This window comes from Alosa alosa, chromosome 11 (genome assembly GCF_017589495.1).
Source record: "Alosa alosa isolate M-15738 ecotype Scorff River chromosome 11, AALO_Geno_1.1, whole genome shotgun sequence".
NCBI lineage: Eukaryota > Metazoa > Chordata > Actinopteri > Clupeiformes > Clupeidae > Alosa > Alosa alosa.
The window spans coordinates 21,751,158-21,767,443 of record NC_063199.1 but is presented as its reverse complement, the minus strand read 5'-3'; the positions used below and the strand labels follow the sequence as shown (position 1 = coordinate 21,767,443).

Sequence of the window (16,286 nt, the reverse complement as noted above, 5' to 3'; positions counted from 1 at the left end):
GGATATGTGAAGGAGGTGGACATGTCGTGTGAAGGAGGTGGACATGTGAAGGAGGTGGACATGTGAAGGAGGTGGACATGTGAAGGAGGTGGACATGTGAAGGAGGTGGATATGTGAAGGAGGTGGACATGTGAAAGTGGTTAGTGCACTGACCTTGGCCATGAACTCGGTGACGATGAAGAGTGAGCCGTTCTCCTCCACGATCACGCCCAGCAGCTGCACCAGATTAGGGTGTCTCATCTGCCTATAGAGCACACACACACACACACACACACACACACACACACACACACACACACACACACACACACAAACACACACACACAAAGGATCATTCCTATCTGTGGCCTGACCTGTGACCTAAATATGTCCTGGTGTCTTAATTGTGTGACTGGTGTCATACCCCTCACGGGTACGCTGGCGACTACGCCGCTCCGTCCGGCATCTTTTGTCTTTTGTTATGTGTCAATGACAAAGTCTTATATGTGGAGCGCTTTGGGTTGCACTCTGTGCATGTTAAATGCGCTATACAAATAAAACTGACTTGACTTGACTTAATTGGTTAATCATACAGTACATGGGGTGGGGGGGTGGGCTCCAGTACTGCCCACTGTCCTACTGTTTTACTGTATAAAAGCATTATAAAGCAATGTGGTCACTGCGTCCAGCAGTTCTCTTGTGTAACACAAACAGACTTTATAATGTACACCGTGCAGTCTGCAGTGGCTCACCCCAGGCCTCAGTGCCTCAGTGCCATACTCTCTTACTGTTGTGTACATGCCAGAGTTGTAAGTATGCTACTGCTGTCCGAACTGCTCAGTCACACACCACACGTGTGTGGGAGGTGTGTGTGTATGTATGTGTGTGTTTGTGTGTGTGTGTGTGTGCGTGCGTGTCTGTGTGTGAGGAGGCAGGAGCTTACGTCATGATGGAAGCCTCCGCTACGAAGGCCTGTGCAGTGGCGTCATGTTTGATGCACTTCACCGCTACTCTCGATCCTCTGTATTCTCCCTCCATCACATCTGGAAGAGTACAGTACATAGTCAACACACACACACACACATACTGAAACACACACACACACAAACACACGCATACTGAAACACACATACACACACACACACACACACACACACACACACAGGTGGTCACACACCTACCTCCAAACTCTCCCTTTCCTATCGTTTGGTGGAGCTTCAGCTCTTTCCTGTTCAGGGACCATCCACCTGGAGGACAGAAAACAGAAATAAAAGCAGGAGCTCTTTGCCATGGCAACCATCTTAATAGTGCTCTTTTGTCCCCTTCATCTTCCTCTACACATTACCATGGTGATACATGACCAAAACTGCCCAGGGGAGACTATTCTGCATTTTAGACACACACACTTACAAACTCGCACACACATATTAGGTGTGTAAAGAGTCTTACTGCGGGAAAACTCGTCCTGGGCAGCCACGATTTTTTTACATTTTACACACATCGCACAGTTTTTTTTTTTTTAATTTTACACACATCATACAAACAAACACACACACACACAAACACACACACACACATCTGTAGTGCTGAAGGAGTCTTACTGCGGGAGAACTCGTCCTGGGCAGCTACGGTCCCTTCCTCCAGCTTGGGCTTGATAAGTTTGGTGCACAGGCCATCAGCATCTTTGGTGTAGTGCTGCGGACAGAGAGAGAGAGACGGGGGGTTAAAGACCATCAGCATCACAACCCTGGCCGATGCCGGCCACTACGCTCTGGTTCCAAAACACACCTACCACAAAGACTCTCGCTCCAATCGTTCCGTAACAGCCTACTGAATTCATTTCTTCACATTGCGAGCAAAAACATGTTTTTTACTACTCATTTGTGATTGGCTCATTTTTAGACCAGCATCCCATGAGCTGGCAAATCCCTACACTCTTTTGTGCTTCTCCTGTAGAACCCCCCCTCCAAACACACAGAGGAGGACTTCACACACATCAACACACACAGTTATGAGAAGCGTCCAGCAGAATTACTGAGAACGTTGTGTGCCCCTTCACCAACTACAGTGGAGAGATTTAGAGTGCAGTACACAGAGTGTCCACTAGAAGGCATCCCAACATCACGGATGTGAGTTATGTCACAAGAGGAAGTAAGCTGACCACAGAGCAAGAGTTTAGGCGCTTGTGTCAGAGTGTGTCCAGGAGTTTGCTACTGAGAGAGAATGTGTGTTTGCATAAGTGTGTGTAAGAGAGCGGAGGGCCAGTGAGCGCACTGATCGGGATCTGAGAATCAGACTCAGAACGAAACAGGACGAGATCTGAGCCTGACCTTTAGTACCGGGCAGAGAGAGGAAGAGAGAGAGGGGACGCTGGGGATGGTGAAAGCATCTCTCTCACACACACACACACACACACACACACACACAGAGTGAAACACCATAAGTGTTCACAACTGAGAGTTAAAGTGAAAACATGTCCATACATACATACTGTACTCTACCCTCATGCCCGCTTCACACACACACACAGACACAGACACAGACACACACAGACACACACACACACACACACACACAGCGGGAATGGTGGCTTCAGTGAAAGGCCTGCGTCTGTGGAGTAAGTGATGTGGAACTGCTATTCACTCTTCCACTCTGCAACTTCCTATTCACCCAACTGTTCCAGGAACTGCTGCATGCACTCATTAGTTGCACGCCTGCAAGCAAGCTCTCTCGCTCTCACACACACATAAACACACACACACACACACACACACACTCTCTCTCTCTCTCTCTCTCTCTCGTGCTTTCTCTCTCTGTCTCACACACCCACACACACACACTCATCTCTCTCTCTCTTTCTCACACACACTCTTATCTCTCTCTCACACACACACTCATCTCGCTCTCTCTCGCTCTCTCTCTCACACACACACACTCATCTCTCTCTCCACACACACACACACTTATCTCTCTCTCTCTCTCTCTCTCTCTCTCACACACACACACACGGCTGCAGTCTTGTAAGCCGGTAGCAGTAGCTGGTCACTTCTCTGTTCCACAGAAGCTACTTAGTGAGCTCTGATGCAGTGACCCTTTACAGTTATCATGTTTATGTCCCCTGATACTCCTTACTCCTAATAATATCTTTTTTTGATGCATCATTAAAATGAGGGTTTTTTTTTTACTTCTTGTTTAAGTAAAGGAGGTACATTGTAAGAGGAAGTGTCAACCTCACCTGTTGTGTATTGACCACATATTCTCTGTTCTTTTGGTTGCCATGATTTGTTGTTTTAATTTCCAATTTGTGGTCACTGGTAACTTGTACTTGGTTAGGATAAGTCTCTGTTTTCTATCTGTGACAGTACATTTCTCTCTCTCACACACACATACACACACACACACTAAACCTTACAGTATACAAACTACACACCTACTCTTTCTCACACACACACTGTAAATCTCTATAGTATACACACCCCCTAGTACTGTAAACCTCTAAAGTACACACACACCCTCTCTCTGTCTCACTCACACACACACTTTATCTTTTCCTGTTTGAAACACACACACCCCTGTAAACCTTACTGTACACACTCACACACCATAACCTGTAAAGCGTTTTGAGCACTGTTTCTGGGCAATGATCCAGAGTACTGTTGTTCTGGCACGTTCCATTAGTATCAGACAACCACTGTTTTTCTGGAGAACTTTCGTTAGTTTCATATTTTCATGACCCGTGAAATCAGAACACATGGATCCAGTTCCTTTGGTTGCCCAGCAACATTGCTCAAAAAGTTGCCCCATATATGACGGTCTGAGACAAAAAGATAGAGCCGTTCTAAAAGTGGAACCCTCCTAGAGCACACATGCACGCACGCGCGCGCACGCACACACACGCACACACGCGCACACACACACACACACACACAGTGTTTTTATGGCACTGCGCTGGAGAGAACTGCCAAGTCTCCAGTGGCCCTCACTCTCCTCCGAGCTCATTTCCTGTTTCGTCCTCTCTGGCAGTGGGGTGCAGGCACACGCTCAGGGGGAGGACGTTACACACACACACACACACACACACACACACTAAGATGCATGTTCACACCCCGCAGCACGTAATAAATGTACACATTAACATAGATATGACAACTGCACGCTTTAACAAACACAAAACCCCACAGTAAATGCAGACATAGATTCAACATTAACAGAACTGCTGTTCGTACTATATGTGTGTGGTCCACACTGCAGACACTGTTCACACACACACACACACACACACACACACACACACACACACACTCTCCGCCCCATGGGCATTGCTGGACGCACAGGACACAAGACACAAAATAAGACACACAGACACAGACACACTCACACTCACCTCGACGAGCTGCATGAGGTTCTCGAAGAACTCCTCCTCGTCGATGCTGAGCTTGCCCTTGTGGTAGATGATGCGGTAGTGCTCCACCTTGCCATCGCAGCTGACGCAGAGCGTGTAGTCTCCGGGGTAGTTGGTGCTCTCGCGCACCAGGAACAGCCCCGTCTCCGGTGGGTGCAGCAGACCCTCCGCCTGCTCCCGCGTGATCTTCCCGTGGAACCATCTGGAACCGCATAGAACGCCAAGGTTCACGCAAGTCAGAGCATGGTCATGGACACTTATTATAAGCTATTGATATTAGCAATGAAATGTCTTCATTCAGGTGACACCAAGGGTTAACGACGCAAGTCAGAGGATGTTTAGGCAAAGTCCTTTTAGGCAAGTCCCTCCACTCGGTGGCCATATTGCAATGCTTTTTGGGTACTCATCGGGCATCCTATTCGGCAGAAATGCGCGTGTGCAAGGCTTCACGACACCAACCTTGCTCCAGCTTCCAGTTCACAACACATGATTGGCACGATGTCTGCACAACACACCATATGATTGGCTCAATGTATTCACATGTCAACGTTTTGCCGAGGAAGGGGTGGGTTATGTGTAGACAACTGCCATATTGGCATTGGCATTACAAACTAACCCCATGCATTTCTATGGAGGATTTTTTGAGTGCTGTGTCTCCTCATAAGAAAGTCTCTGGTTTAGGTCACTTATTATAAGCTACTGTTATTAGCACTGAAATGTCTTCATTCAGGGGGAAACGAAAGGTTAACAACACAGTCCAAACACACTCAAACAATTGTTCAGTCAGTCATTATTGTTCTTAGCACTGAAATGGATTAATTTAGGAGCTAGCATACAGTATAGGTATGTGATATGTATATATTTCATTAGGAATCATGTGTGTTCCATTGAATTGAGAGCCATTTAAATGCTTCCCTACAGACTACACTACAGCATGGACACCACAGACAGCTGGACATAGGACCGTACTGTAGGACTAAATGTAGGTATCTATTTTGCATAAAAACAGACTGGACAGTAAAACCAGAACTGTGTAGCTAAAGCTCATCAGACAAACTCTATATTCTGTTGGTGGGTTTGGATCTCATCAGACAAACTCTATTCTGTTGGTGGGTTTGGATCTAACCAGACAAACTCTATTCTGTTGGTGGGTTTGGAACTAACCTGTTGGTGGGTTTGGATCTAACCAGACAAACTCTATTCTGTTGGTGGGTTTGGATCTAACCTGTTGGTGGGTTTGGATCTAACCAGACAAACTCTATTCTGTTGGTGGGTTTGGATCTAACCAGACAAACTCTATTCTGTTGGTGGGTTTGGATCTAACCAGACAAACTCTATTCTGTTGGTGGGTTTGGATCTAACCAGACAAACTCTATTCTGTTGGTGGGTTTGGATCTAACCAGACAAACTCTATTATGTTGGTGGTTTTGGATCTAACCAGACAAACTCTATTCTGCTGCGTCTCACGCCAGTCACCCCCACTTTGATAACGGAGCAGGAAATGGTCTCATCCACAAGCACCAACACATGCACTTTACTTACTCAAATATGTCTAAACACACACACACACACACACACACACACACACACACACACTAGTCTTGAAATTACAGGCTGTCACAGACTCCACTCTGTCCGCCCTACTGTGGTTTTCAGGGCACAATTACGTGTGTTTGGAGCCGAGAGCATTCCAGTCCAACTGGACACAGACACACACACACTTGCATGCAGGCACACACACCCCCAGTGTTCCAGTCCAACACAGACACAGACACACACACACACACACACACACGACCAGCAGCCTTCCAGTCCAGCACAGATCAGTAGACACAGGCTGGAACCTGAGCTCAACACACCAACTCATTTACACCTGAATACCTCCTGCCAACAGCAAGATGAAACCCATGACACACTACTGACCTCCCCAGGGGCCAGCGCTTCAGTGTGTGCAGCATTGCATCAGGCTGCTGCAGAGAAAAAAGTGGCCTTTCAAGGCCTCTGGTTTCATTCAAAGAAAGCAGAACTGCTGATGGAAACTGTGCTGTTTCTGCAGGTCACTCTAAAGCACAGGGAGATATATTGTGAAGCCGATTGTGGAACCGTGTAGGCCTATGTGTAGTAACAGCCCCTGTGGAACCGTGCAGACATACGTGTAGTTACAGCTTCTGTGGAACTGTGTAGACCTACGTGTACTAACAGCGTCTGTGGAACCGTGTAGGCCTGTGTGTACTAACAGCCCCTGTGGAACCTATGTGTAGTAACAGCCCTATTGGAACTGTGTAGGCCTACGTGTAGTAACAACCTCACAGTGGGTGTAAATGTAAAAATGTAAATCAGGTTTCTCGGCCAAGTATACAGTCGTTCCTACTGGTTGGGGTTCGAACTGGCAACCCTCCGGTTCCAAGCCCGAAGCCCTAACCAGTAGGCCACGAGACCCCCGTGTGGGAGAGATTGTTGCTAATCTCTCTCCTCCCAACTGCTCCAATAGAAGATAGGTGTGTGTGTGCACGCCTGAATGTGTGTGCATGAGTGTGTATGTGTGTGTGCGGTCCTGTGCAGCTGACCACTCTCCTGGCTGACACTGATGGCTGATAGGTGTGTGTGTGTACAGTCCTGTGCAGGTCTGTGTCTGTGTGTGTGTGTGCAGTGCTGTGATGGCAGATAGGCGTGTGTGTGCCAGGGGACGTCAGCCAGGCTCATTTCCTCAAAGTGCATTTGGATAATGCCTTTGTTTTCTGGAGCCATTTTAACCAGCAGGCCTCAAAGGAGCCGATTCAAATCAGACCCAAGCCCACAGGATGACCGACGCACACACACACACACACAGACACACCAGGGGATCAGTCAGTACACAATAGTCCAGCATGTAATATCTGACATGGTATCCAAACTGCATCCGAGCGAGCGACTGTTGTGCAGTATTGAATCCTCTCTGTCCACACTGAATCCATTAAATATGCTCTATTGCATCACATTCCTCATTCCTCCCCCAAATAGCAGAGCTACGCGAGCGACAGAAAGAAAATTTAGACGGGGCGTCCAACAAAAGTTGTGTTCAAAACGTCACATTGCATCACACTGCACAGCACTGCTTCGCATTGTGCACAGTGATGACAATGTGAACAACTGGAATGTTGAGAACAACTGATTCTATCACTGAGGGTGTTTTCACATATAGTCCCTGTTAAAGAACCAAACTCAGTCCACTAAAAGGGGACCAGAAAGTGGACCAAAGCCAAAGGGACTCAGTTCATTTTGTATTCACATTATGAGTTTATTTGAAAGAGGACTCGGATCTCTTTCTGGTGCACTTCAGCTCTGATGGGGCCTCAGTTTCCTTCCTGTTCACACTATACCTTCTCTGGGAGTCTCAGACCTTAGGCTACAGCTTTGGATTATGGGCTATGTAGTTGCTCATTTCCATCATCATTCATTATCAGGTTGAAATAATTATCATAACCCAAAATTGGTGTGATGATTTTGATTAATAAATTATTTTTTTCTGAAATATATATATATATATATATATATATATATATATATATATATATATATATATATATATATATATATATATATATATATATATATATATGATAATATATTTTCAGAATGAATTCTGTTCTAAAATTATTGCAAATATCTTCTTGAACTGTCAGTCAACATGCCAGCCAATCACACTCAGGCTCACACTCTATAACTCAGTGCTGGGCCCGGCCTACCTGGTTACTGTTGCTATGCCCTACGTCTAAAATGACAAGTGACAAATGCAAGAAGAGTTCGACGGAGCCTAGCAGATCATGAAAAATGATGAGCAATGTAATCCAAAGTTTGCTAATTCTTCATTAGTTAGGCTATCAATAGCTTGAATTAAAAAGAAATTCAGCCGAACATTAACATTAGAACACACCAAATTTGTAGCCAAATTACAAATGTTTGTAGACCTATCATGAGCCTACAGACTAATGATAATAGTTATTTTTTAAATAATAAACGACATGCCTTCTCTTCTGGCAATGGAAAATCAAGTAGGACAAAATAGGCTAGCCTACAATACAACATGTGAAAGAGAACCCAAGGGGCGATTTGTGTTCACAATGCACAGATAATGTGCAATCGTAACAGTCTGCATATTCTTTGCAGCCAACCTTACAGTGCATCTCTGTAAACATTGTTGCAATGCCTCGTCATATCTGCCTCATTTTAACGGTTAGGACAATGCTGAAGAGAAAGTCATTATTCTCAAAATAACCTATGGCTGAGTTTTGTTTTCAAATGTTTTCATGCATGTTCATGTCAATTCATACTGACTAACATTTTAAAACATGTTAAATTATATATATTTTGATATATAAGTCACACCTGACTATAGGTCTCAGGTAGCCAAACTGAAAAAAGTGTGACTTATTAGTTCAGAAAAATACAGTAGTTGGGACTTGCATGTAGTTACTGTAGGACTTAGTGTAATCAATCACTGTCATTCACAGTCTCTGTCTCTGTCTGTGGGAGCATGTGTGTATGTTTGAGAGAGACACACACACGCACACACACGGCACACACACACGGCACTTACGGCATAAGACTAAGTTTGTTGCCTCCTGATTTGACTCCCTCCCTCTTCTGGACGTAGTTGGCTGGGATGGTGCCCTCCTGTCCACCAGTGTTCTTGGCCTTGTACCAGTTTGGGTCCTGCACACATACACACACACACACACACACACACACACACACCGAATGCACGCACAAACGAACGCACGCACGCACACACACACGCACACAAACAGCTGAGTTCAGATGGACACACCGGCCAGGTACAGCTCGCCAAATACTCATTACATGCTACCTAAGACTCTCTGTATGTAAATCACACTAACAGACCCCCATGGGACCCCAAGGCAGCAGGGGGGCAGTGGTGTGTGTGTGTGAGATTGTGTGTGTGTGTGTATCTGTGTGTGTGTGAAAGAGAGTGTGAGTGTGAGTGTGTGTGTGTGTGTGTGTGTGTGAGGAGTTTGTTTATCCCCACAAGCAAAATCACAAACAGCTGCATCAACATTCCGATCCCTCAGAGTTGAGAGCCAAACACACAGGCAGCGCACTCGTTAGGGAGTCAGGCGGTTGTTACCCGGGTTACACTGATGATGGTCAGCACGTCTCCCTTGCAGAGGGGCAGGTCCTGGTCAGTGGTGCCCTTGAAGCTGTACTTTGCCACACACTCCGTGCCCGGAGGCCATATTGCCTGCAGAAGGGGATGGCAGGGGTGTGTGTGTTTGTGTGTGTGTGGGTGCGTGGGTGTGTGGGTGCGTGGGTGGGTGGTTGGTTGGGGGTTAGGGGAAAAGGCAAGTTAGGTCTGGTGTGAGAATTGCCTCCATGACCACACATGCACGCATACACACCCACAACACACGCACACACACACATTAACCCAATTACATGCACACACATTACATGAACATATTGCATACACACAAATATGATGAACAGAATTGGGAAATCAATACGCACACACACTGGCACACGCACACACGCAGAGAGAAGTGCTCGTACCTGTGGGCTAGACATGTTGAGATGGAGAGTGGGGTGGGGTGGGAGGGGGTGTCCTCTTACAGACTTACAGGAAGTGACGTGGTAGCATCAGACTTGCTGCCTCACTGCTGAAATACACACAGAAGGAAACACACTATGTTCAGAACACACCAGGAGCACTATAGGAGCAGGTCCATTCAAGTGCAGGCCATTCAGAGCAGCAGGGAGCGTGTGCGTCTGTGTGTGTGTGTGTGTGTGAAGGCCTGCTCTAACCGGGCCTCCTCATCATCCTGCAGACATTCTGCAGCCAGGCGGTGGACAAACGCCCTGATCACACACACACAGACACACACACGCCCTGATCACACACAGTCTGGCCATTGGCCATTTGGGGACAGGAGTAAGTAAATACTACAAATTAAAAGTAAATATTTGCTGCATACACACACACACACACACACACACAGACAGACAGACAGACAGACAGACAGACAGATAGACACAGACACAGACACAGACACAGACACAGACACAGACACAGACACAGACACAGACACAGACACACACACACACACACACACACACACAGATAGACAGACAGAGAGAGACACACACACACACACACACACACACACACACACACACACACACACACACACACACACACACACACACACACACACACACACACACACGGCCTACATCCATAAAGTGCCGTGATTGAGAAAAGACAAAACCATGAGTGGCCCAACAGAAGTAGAGAAAAGATCCTAATTAGATACTTTTTAATAACTGGATAAGACTGTGACCTGGCCACACACACATAACATAGCATAACTTGTTAACTGATAATCCTTCTGGTAATAATGTGCTTTCAACAGATAGCATAATTTTTTTTTTTAATTGTTTACTGTTAAATGTAACTTTGTTGTTATGTCATGTATGTCGCTTTGGACAAAAGCGTCTGCTAAATACCATAACCATAACCACAACATAGCATAAAATAGCATAGCATAGCATAGCATAGCATAACATACAAACACACACACACACACACACACACACACACACACACACACACACAGACACACAGACACACAGACACACAGACACACAGACACACAGACACTTGCCCTGCACAGCATCACCAGTGCCTTGCAGTAAACTCGTGAACAGGAAGTGAAGAGAGCAAGCCGCATATGAAGAAGGAAAGAGGCTGCTGCTGATTTTCCGCTCCATGGGCAGGAAGTGGGTAGAAGGGTGAGGAGGCGGTGGTGAGAGTTTTCACAGTTAACTAGGGCGACCCCACACACACACACACACACGTACACACACACACACACACACACACAGCACTGGACATGCTTATCAAGGCTATTTTAAGTAGCCTGGGTGTCTTAATCAGTTCGTGTAATGGTAATAGTGAATGTCACACTAAATTCTTTTGTCCAAAGCGACATACAAATAACAACAATACTTAAATAGTAACAGTAAACAATTAAAAAAGTTGGTAAGACTACACCAAGGTGAACAGCACTAATAAACAACAATGTCTAATGAAAATAAATAAATACTATAATATACAAACCATAACACATAAGAAACGCTTAATAAACTAAGTGCATATTGAACAGATATGCCTTTAGACCCCTCTTGAAAGACCCAAAACTATCACAGGAACAGAGAGCACTGGGCAACTTATTCCACCAACATGGAACCACTGAGGAAAAGAGTCTTGAATTTGACCTAGCGTTTATGGCTGGTCGACACAGACGCTCATCAGAAGACCGCAGTGGGCAGTTGGGGATTTACATCTTGATCGTTGAATTAAGATAGCAGGGAACAGATCCAGTCAGTGTCATATAGGCCATAGATTTACATTTCATTCTGGCCACTATAGGGAGCCAGTGGAGAGAAACTAGGAGAAGTTACATGTGTCCTCTTTGGCTCATTGAAGACCAGGCATGCTGCAGCATTCTGAATCAATTTCAACGATCTTACTACACAAGCAGGTAGGCCAGCTAGCGTGTGTGTATACAGTACGAGTGGGGGGTGGAGCAGTCATTGCCTAACAGTCGGTTGGCCCAGTTTCAACTCCCATGAATAAAAGTATCTGGTAAATGCCAGTCAACTTTATCATATATGGTGGTAAGGATTCGGATGAATGTTACCATACAGAGACAAGTAGACAAGGTGCATAAAGCGTCTAACTACTGCACTTAGTGCAGCTGGTTTGAATGCATGCATAGATCTATGCAGAAATACTGAGCCTATGAAAAGCTTTTATTCCACAGAATGATCAAGCGCACATGACAATTGAGGCTAGATGAGGCTGTGTATGCTACATTTAGTCAGTCAGAGGGATGTGCATGTGTGTAAAAAAAAGAAAGAGAGAGAGAGAGAGGCAGAGAGAGAGATGTTCTTGAGAAAGCAGAAATGAGAGCCTGGCTCTTTTTATAGAGCTCTCACTTTCAGCCGGCATGTTTCCATGACCACGTTAGTGATGCAGCGGCCCACACACACACACACACACACACACACACACACACACACACACACACACACGCGCCATGAGACCCACCCAGTGGAGTCCAGCTCAGGTCTGTTCAGAACCAGCAGGGTTCCCTGGGTGGGGATACGGTTCTGCAGTCAGATCTAAGCTGTTACAATCCAGTCTGAGGCAGCTCTGGACACTCTGGAGTCCTACTCAGTCTATGACCTGCTGAAACTACCAGACCAGGTTCTAACGATCATGACACCAGGTTCTAAAGTCTGTGAAACCAGACATGATCCCGAGACTAGGTTCTAATGATCACGACACCAGGTTCTAAAATCTGTGACACCAGACATGATCCCGAGACCAGGTTCTAAAGTCTGTGACACCAGATATGATCCCGAGACCAGGTTCTAATGATCCTGAGACCAGGTTCTAAAGTCTGTGACACCAGACATGATCCCGAGACCAGGTTCTAAAGTCTGTGATTCTCTCATGATGTCTGGTGAGGGACCATGCTCTGGCCTGCTGAGAGGCGGCAAGTTGTCCAGCGAGGTGGTGCCCTGTGGCAGGAGTCCCGCAGCATGGTGAGCAGTGAGCAGCAGATGCCCAGTTTCCACTAATCAACCGCCCCATCGATGGCAGCAGCGACGACACCACCAGGCGCGGTCTCACCACTAACAACTTCCTCCGTCCTCCGCCTTCTCTATGACAACTTCCATCTCTGCTCAGGGTCTTACTGTAAGGGTTCTCCCCTGGTGTGTGTATGCATGTGTGTTAACCGACAGATCTCACGTAGCCTCCTCTGCTTCCTCCTTTAACGACAGTTAACACGATAACTGATAACTACAAAAACATAGCTAGCAGGGTTGAGCAAACACACACACACACACAGAGTCAGCCTGATTGAGCAGCTGCAACAGACACAGAAAATAGCCCAGAAGCCAGGGTGACTATGGCTCACATCACAATACACACACACACACACACACACACACACAGAGACTCGACTCGGACGGAACTGAAGAGAGGAAAGTATTCATCATGGATTAATGGAGGAGTTGTGTTCATCTTCACCATCATCTTCACAGTCCTGACTTTTGCATTCAGACTCCTGACTAACTCAGAGGAGACTTGGTCAAAACCGTAGTTACCATGGCAGCCTCTCCATGGAGGAAGTGATGTCATGTGCGGCATGGTCTGTGGATGATGTAATCACTACTACGCCCGTTTCTCTATGAGCACTCTGCTCTGCCACAACTCTGTTCCAGGAAAAGGAGACAAGGAGACAGAGAGAAAGAGAGAAAGAGAGAGAGAGAGAGAGAGAGAGAGGGGGATGAGGAAAGAGAGACAGAGAGGGAATGAAAGTGAATTGGGATAGGAGAGAGAGGGAGAGAGAATGAGAGACAGAGTGAATGAGAGAGAGAGGGAGAGAGGATGAGAGACAGAGTGAATGAGAGAGAGAGGGAGAGAAAATGAGACAGAGTGAATGAGAGAGAGAAAGAATGAGACAGAGTGAATGAGAGAGAGGGAGAGAGAATGAGAGACAGAGTGAATGAGAGAGAGAGGGAGAGAGAATGAGAGACAGAGTGAATGAGAGAGAGAGGGAGAGAGAATGAGAGACAGAGTGAATGAGAGAGAGAGGGAGAGACAGAGTGAATGAGAGAGAGAATGAGAGACAGAGTGAATGAGAGAGAGGGAGAGAGAATGAGACAGAGTGAATGAGAGAGAGAGAGAGAGAGAGAGGGAAACAGGGAATGAGCAAAAGGAGGGGGGGGGGGTCGACGTAGGAACAGATCTGCCCGCTGCGTGAGCAGCAGCTGCCCTCACACTGGTGACCCGTAGAGGGAAGTCCTGCACTTCCTGCATCGCCCGGCGGTCAGAGGTATGCTACCGCAGACCAGCAGCACCTGCGACAGAGTGTATTCCCAGAGCGCTGGACCCTGTGTGTGTGTCTGACTCAACACACTTCCTTCTACAAACACACACACTTCCTGTCCGCCAGCCTCCGTCTGGGCTACTCTGGGCAGGTCGGACCGGACCACCGTCCAGAGTTACTCACTCACTCACTCACAGAGGCCAGGGGTCAAAGGTGAACTAGTGTCGGTGCTGACATACTGTCTGAGGAGCACCTAAGAAAGCGCACAATTCAACAGATTACGAAATTACATCCTTTTAGTATTAGTGCTGCTGTGACTATGCATGCGTGTGTGTGTGTGGGAGTAAGTGTGAGTGTGTTTGTATAAGAGCAAGGACAAACAGCACAACAAAACAAAGAGAGGAGTACAGGCAATCCCATCATGCCTTGCGGTGGGCCACACTGAGCCGGGGCAAGTCTGAGCTTAGAACAGGGAAGCACTGGGAACAGCAGCAGCTGCAGGATTCCCTCTCCTCCCAATGCAGCCATCAGCGGGCCGGCCACGTCCAGTAAGAGGACCCGTGAGAGAGCTGCAGCTGAAACACTCTGCTTCGGTACCAAAGCAGCCTCTCTGCTTGCACCGAGGACAGAGGGCTGGGATCGGAATCACCCCATATGAATGAGGGGGGGTTATGTTACATCAGAGAGCTCTCCCAGGGTGGCTATGATGAGCCGTGTGTGAGACAGAGGAGATTTGTTTTGGACATGGGGAGACAAAAAACAAGAGGTTTGACCTTAACAGAAACTGGACATGGACCCACACAGAGAGAGAGAGAGACACACACACACACACACACACAGCAACAGCAGGGAGAACAGAAGGCAAAACATAAGGTTATGCCATAACAAGGCCTCAGCCAAAACACATGGCCCCTCAATGACCTACAACGGCACGACAGAAAATACAACACATGGACAACACGGAACACAACTCACACAACACACACCACAATAAATAACAAACAGAACAACTACACTCTGAACACAATAAACAAGAACACAAAACACACAACACTAAACAAGAGAACACAACAAACGGAACACAAAACACATGACACTAAACAAGAGAACACAACAAACGGGACACAAAACACACAACACTAAACAAGAGAACGCAACAAACAACAAACGGAACACAAAACACATGACACTAAACAAGAGAACACAACAAACAACAAACGGAACACAAAACACACAACACTAAACAAGAGAAGACAACAAACAGAACACAAAACATGAAACTGTGCTGCATCAGTCTCTTTAAATCAGTGGCTGTTTTCCAGCGGTCAGACCCAGCCTGCCATCCGTTTAAATGGTGCTGAATGAATGTCTGTGTGTGTGCAGTCAGACGCTGCAGGATAAGCTGATGGGAGTGTGTGAGCAGTCAGACGCTGCAGGATGAGCTGATGGGAGTGTGTGTGTGTGTGTGTGTGTGTGTGTGTGTAGATCTCTGCTGAAGGGACGGCGGCTGCTTGGGGCGGGGCCGCCTGGGCATATTCCCCAAATGAAATGATATCAGTATGGCGGGAATGCGCTCACACAGCTACGCCTCACACAACAGACCTCTTCATCAGTCTCTCCCCCTCTCCTCTCCCCCTCTTCCCCCTTCCCTCTCTCACCATCTCCTCTCCCTCTCCTCTCCCCTCTCCCCCCGTTCTCCCCTCTCCGTTTCGTTGTTTCCAGGAAATGAGGCAACTGCACTGGCTGAAGAGCATCACATGACCAGCGGCTGGGCCAGTACTGAACTCAGAGTTGTGTGTTATCTGCCGAGACATGGACTGTCTGCCCACATTGATGCCCCGCAGCAGGGCTAAGGAGCAGTGGTCAATCACAGCACTCCACTGCATCCATGCTGGTTAGCAGGGCTAAGGAGCAGTGGTCAGTTATAGCGCTCCACTGCGTCCATGCTGATTAGCAGGGCTAAGGAGCAGTGGTCAATCACAGCGCTCCACTGCATCCATGCTGGT

The 16,286-nt window shown here is 47.0% G+C and overlaps 1 protein-coding gene across 2 annotated transcripts in view; it reads right to left on the bottom strand.

The window, feature by feature from the left end:
* Positions 1–16,286, bottom strand: part of LOC125303096 (tyrosine-protein kinase CSK-like) — a 33,808-nt gene that overhangs the window by 3,059 nt on the left and 14,463 nt on the right. Inside the window, exons 2-9 of one of the 2 annotated variants that reach the window (XM_048256615.1) lie at positions 9,929–10,035; positions 9,507–9,620; positions 8,958–9,073; positions 4,364–4,583; positions 1,581–1,674; positions 1,161–1,226; positions 923–1,022; positions 154–244 (exon numbers count right to left, since the gene is read on the bottom strand). In XM_048256615.1, the coding sequence (XP_048112572.1) occupies positions 154–244; positions 923–1,022; positions 1,161–1,226; positions 1,581–1,674; positions 4,364–4,583; positions 8,958–9,073; positions 9,507–9,620; positions 9,929–9,943 (816 nt within the window). In that variant the 5' untranslated portion in view covers positions 9,944–10,035. The remainder of the gene's footprint in view (positions 1–153; positions 245–922; positions 1,023–1,160; positions 1,227–1,580; positions 1,675–4,363; positions 4,584–8,957; positions 9,074–9,506; positions 9,621–9,928; positions 10,036–16,286) is intronic. The other variant, XM_048256616.1, reaches the window with a different exon arrangement.